Genomic DNA, 2,500 nt, shown 5'->3' on the forward strand with positions numbered 1-2,500 from the left:
CACACACACACACACACACACACACACACACACATAATGTGTGTGTTTCTCACTCCTGCAGCTCTTGCTGTGTGTGTGTGAGAGAGAATCTGTCCACTTGTAGGTTTATTTATTATCAGTTTAACCATGTAGCTGTACTGAGGATAACTGTACGCTTCACTAGTGGAGAGCAGATGTTTATTAGATTACTGAGAATATAAGTGATGCACGACCTAATAAACGAGGATGATGATGATCAGAAATAACTTAGAAGAAGAGAGGAGTGAAGAGCCACAGAAGTGTAGAGTCTTTATTATTCATTTATTTTTGTTTTGTGTGTGAGAGAATGTGTGTGTGTGTGTGTGTGTGTTTATGTGCCCACCGTGTGTGACAGAGAATGTGTGTGTGTTAATGTGCGCACCGTGTGTGAGAGAGAATGTGTGTGTGTGTTTATGTGCCCACCGTGTGTGAGAGAGAATGTGTGTGTGTGTGTTTATGTGCCCACCGTGTGTGACAGAGAATATGTGTGTGTGTGTTTATGTCCCCACCGTGTGTGAGAGAGAATGTGTGTGTGTTAATGTGCGCACCGTGTGTGACAGAGAATGTGTGTGTGTTAATGTGCGCACCGTGTGTGACAGAGAATGTGTGTGTGTTAATGTGCGCACCGTGTGTGACAGAGAATGTGTGTGTGTTAATGTGCGCACCGTGTGTGACAGAGAATATGTGTGTGTTTATGTGCGCACCGTGTGTGACAGAGAATGTGTGTGTGTTAATGTGTGCACCGTGTGTGAGAATGTGTGTGTGTGTGTTTATGTGCGCACCGTGTGTGAGAGAGAATGTGTTTGAGAGAGTGTGTGTGCTAAGTGTTGGTCAGTGGATGAGTTATGCCTGTTCCTCTGACACACACACACACACACTCACAGTGTTGTTGAGCTGATCATGATCAGTGGTGACGGCCGCGTCTGTCTCAGATCAGCTCTCCTGTCCTGCATTGTTTTATTATCTCCTCTATAGAGCAGAGTCTGCAGATTCTCCATCATAAAAGCCTCATGACCGATGTAACGCAGTAAGATGGCCGTCACATGCGCTGCTAATGTTTGACCCTCCTCATATGAGCCTCATAAACAATCACACGCTTCACATAAAGCTCAGCTCAGATCTCCAACATCAGCGTTTGATCACAGTAACCCTGTACAGCGCTGAGAGCACACACTCAATCACGACACACACACACACACACACACGCACACACACACACACACACACCTGCAAATGCTACTGAAGATCATCATAGAGCATTCAGTCCTCTTCAGTTAGATAAAGTTGAAGCGCGCGCTCACACACATACACACACACACACACACACACACACCTTCAACACAACACATATTTGCTCTGTTTGCCACTACAACAGTCCAGCTGAGACTTCCCCTCCATTCAGGCTGAAGAGGTGTGTGTTTTCCGCAGTGATCCTCTCACACACCACCGTCTTGTCTTCTGGGAGAGATCTGGGTCATTTCTGCTCAGAGTAAATCTGGCTGGTTGACTAAGTAACTTTGAGTCAGTATTTGGTGTGAGTAATGTCAGGCCGGACTGTGTACTGTGCTAAATATCTAGAGTTTATCACACATGTTGCTCAGAGTCGTCCTCTACAGCAGGAGTGAGAGCTCAGTAGTTTAAGGAGAGCTTTGAGGAAGTCTATAAATATAGCTCAGATAAACACAGCACTGCATGATGGGAAGCAGCTCTTATGAAGATGCTGATCTTACCGTAGTGCAGGAGTCCGGCGAGGGTCAGGGCCAACACTAGCATGCTGAATCTCCGCGATGTGATGCTGTTTTTCCCCTTCATCAGATTATCTTCCCATCATCCTCTCTGTCTGCGCTGGTTCTGCTCTGCGCTGCCGTCTGAAGGCCTTTTTCTGCTCCATCAGAGTCCAAAGATCAGCAGATCATCTGATGCTGAACACATGATGGACACACACCTCCAGCAGATCCTCAAACACACCTTCTGTGAGGGAGAATCACCTGAAACTGACCTGAACACTGACTCCAGATCAGCTCCTTCAGGTGGAGACAGATCCACCCTTGAGTACTGTGTTCAGATTGACTCCCCTTTGCAGATGTTTCTGCTGTTTTTGCCCCCATTATGATCACATTTATTAATCTCAGAGTCATGACAGCAGATGATCATGTGTTCCTGAGTGCTGCTGGTTTACCTGTAGGGGTTAAGAGAGAGCGTGTGTCATCTCTACTGTTGATCATCAGTGTGCAGCATGAACCCTTCAGATCGGCCTGTGCAGCTGTATGGAGTTCAGTGGAGTAAAACTGCAGATTACAGTGTGTGTGTGTGTGTGTGTGTGTGTGTGTGTGTGTAGAAATACACTTGTTTAGCGAGTAATGTCTGCAGGATTATCTGCTGTCATGGCTCTGCAACCAAAAATGTGGTTATAATGGAAGTCAATGGGCTAAAAACAGCACTAACAGAACCAAAGAGGAGTCAATCTGAACAGAGTCCCAAA

General features: G+C 46.1%; 2 protein-coding genes across 2 annotated transcripts in view; both read right to left on the reverse strand.

Moving 5' to 3' along the window:
• Positions 1-1,890, reverse strand: part of LOC130215295 (macrophage mannose receptor 1) — a 29,563-nt gene extending 27,673 nt beyond the window's left edge. The window contains exon 1 of the mRNA XM_056447220.1: positions 1,749-1,890. Coding sequence (XP_056303195.1) covers positions 1,749-1,830 — 82 coding nt within the window. The 5' untranslated portion in view covers positions 1,831-1,890. The remainder of the gene's footprint in view (positions 1-1,748) is intronic.
• Positions 1,210-2,500, reverse strand: part of klhl8 (kelch-like family member 8) — a 10,628-nt gene continuing 9,337 nt past the window's right edge. The window contains exon 11 of the transcript XR_008835684.1: positions 1,210-1,245. The gene's annotated coding sequence lies outside the window, so the exon portion shown is untranslated. The remainder of the gene's footprint in view (positions 1,246-2,500) is intronic.

Source organism: Danio aesculapii, chromosome 21 (assembly GCF_903798145.1).
Source record: "Danio aesculapii chromosome 21, fDanAes4.1, whole genome shotgun sequence".
NCBI lineage: Eukaryota > Metazoa > Chordata > Actinopteri > Cypriniformes > Danionidae > Danio > Danio aesculapii.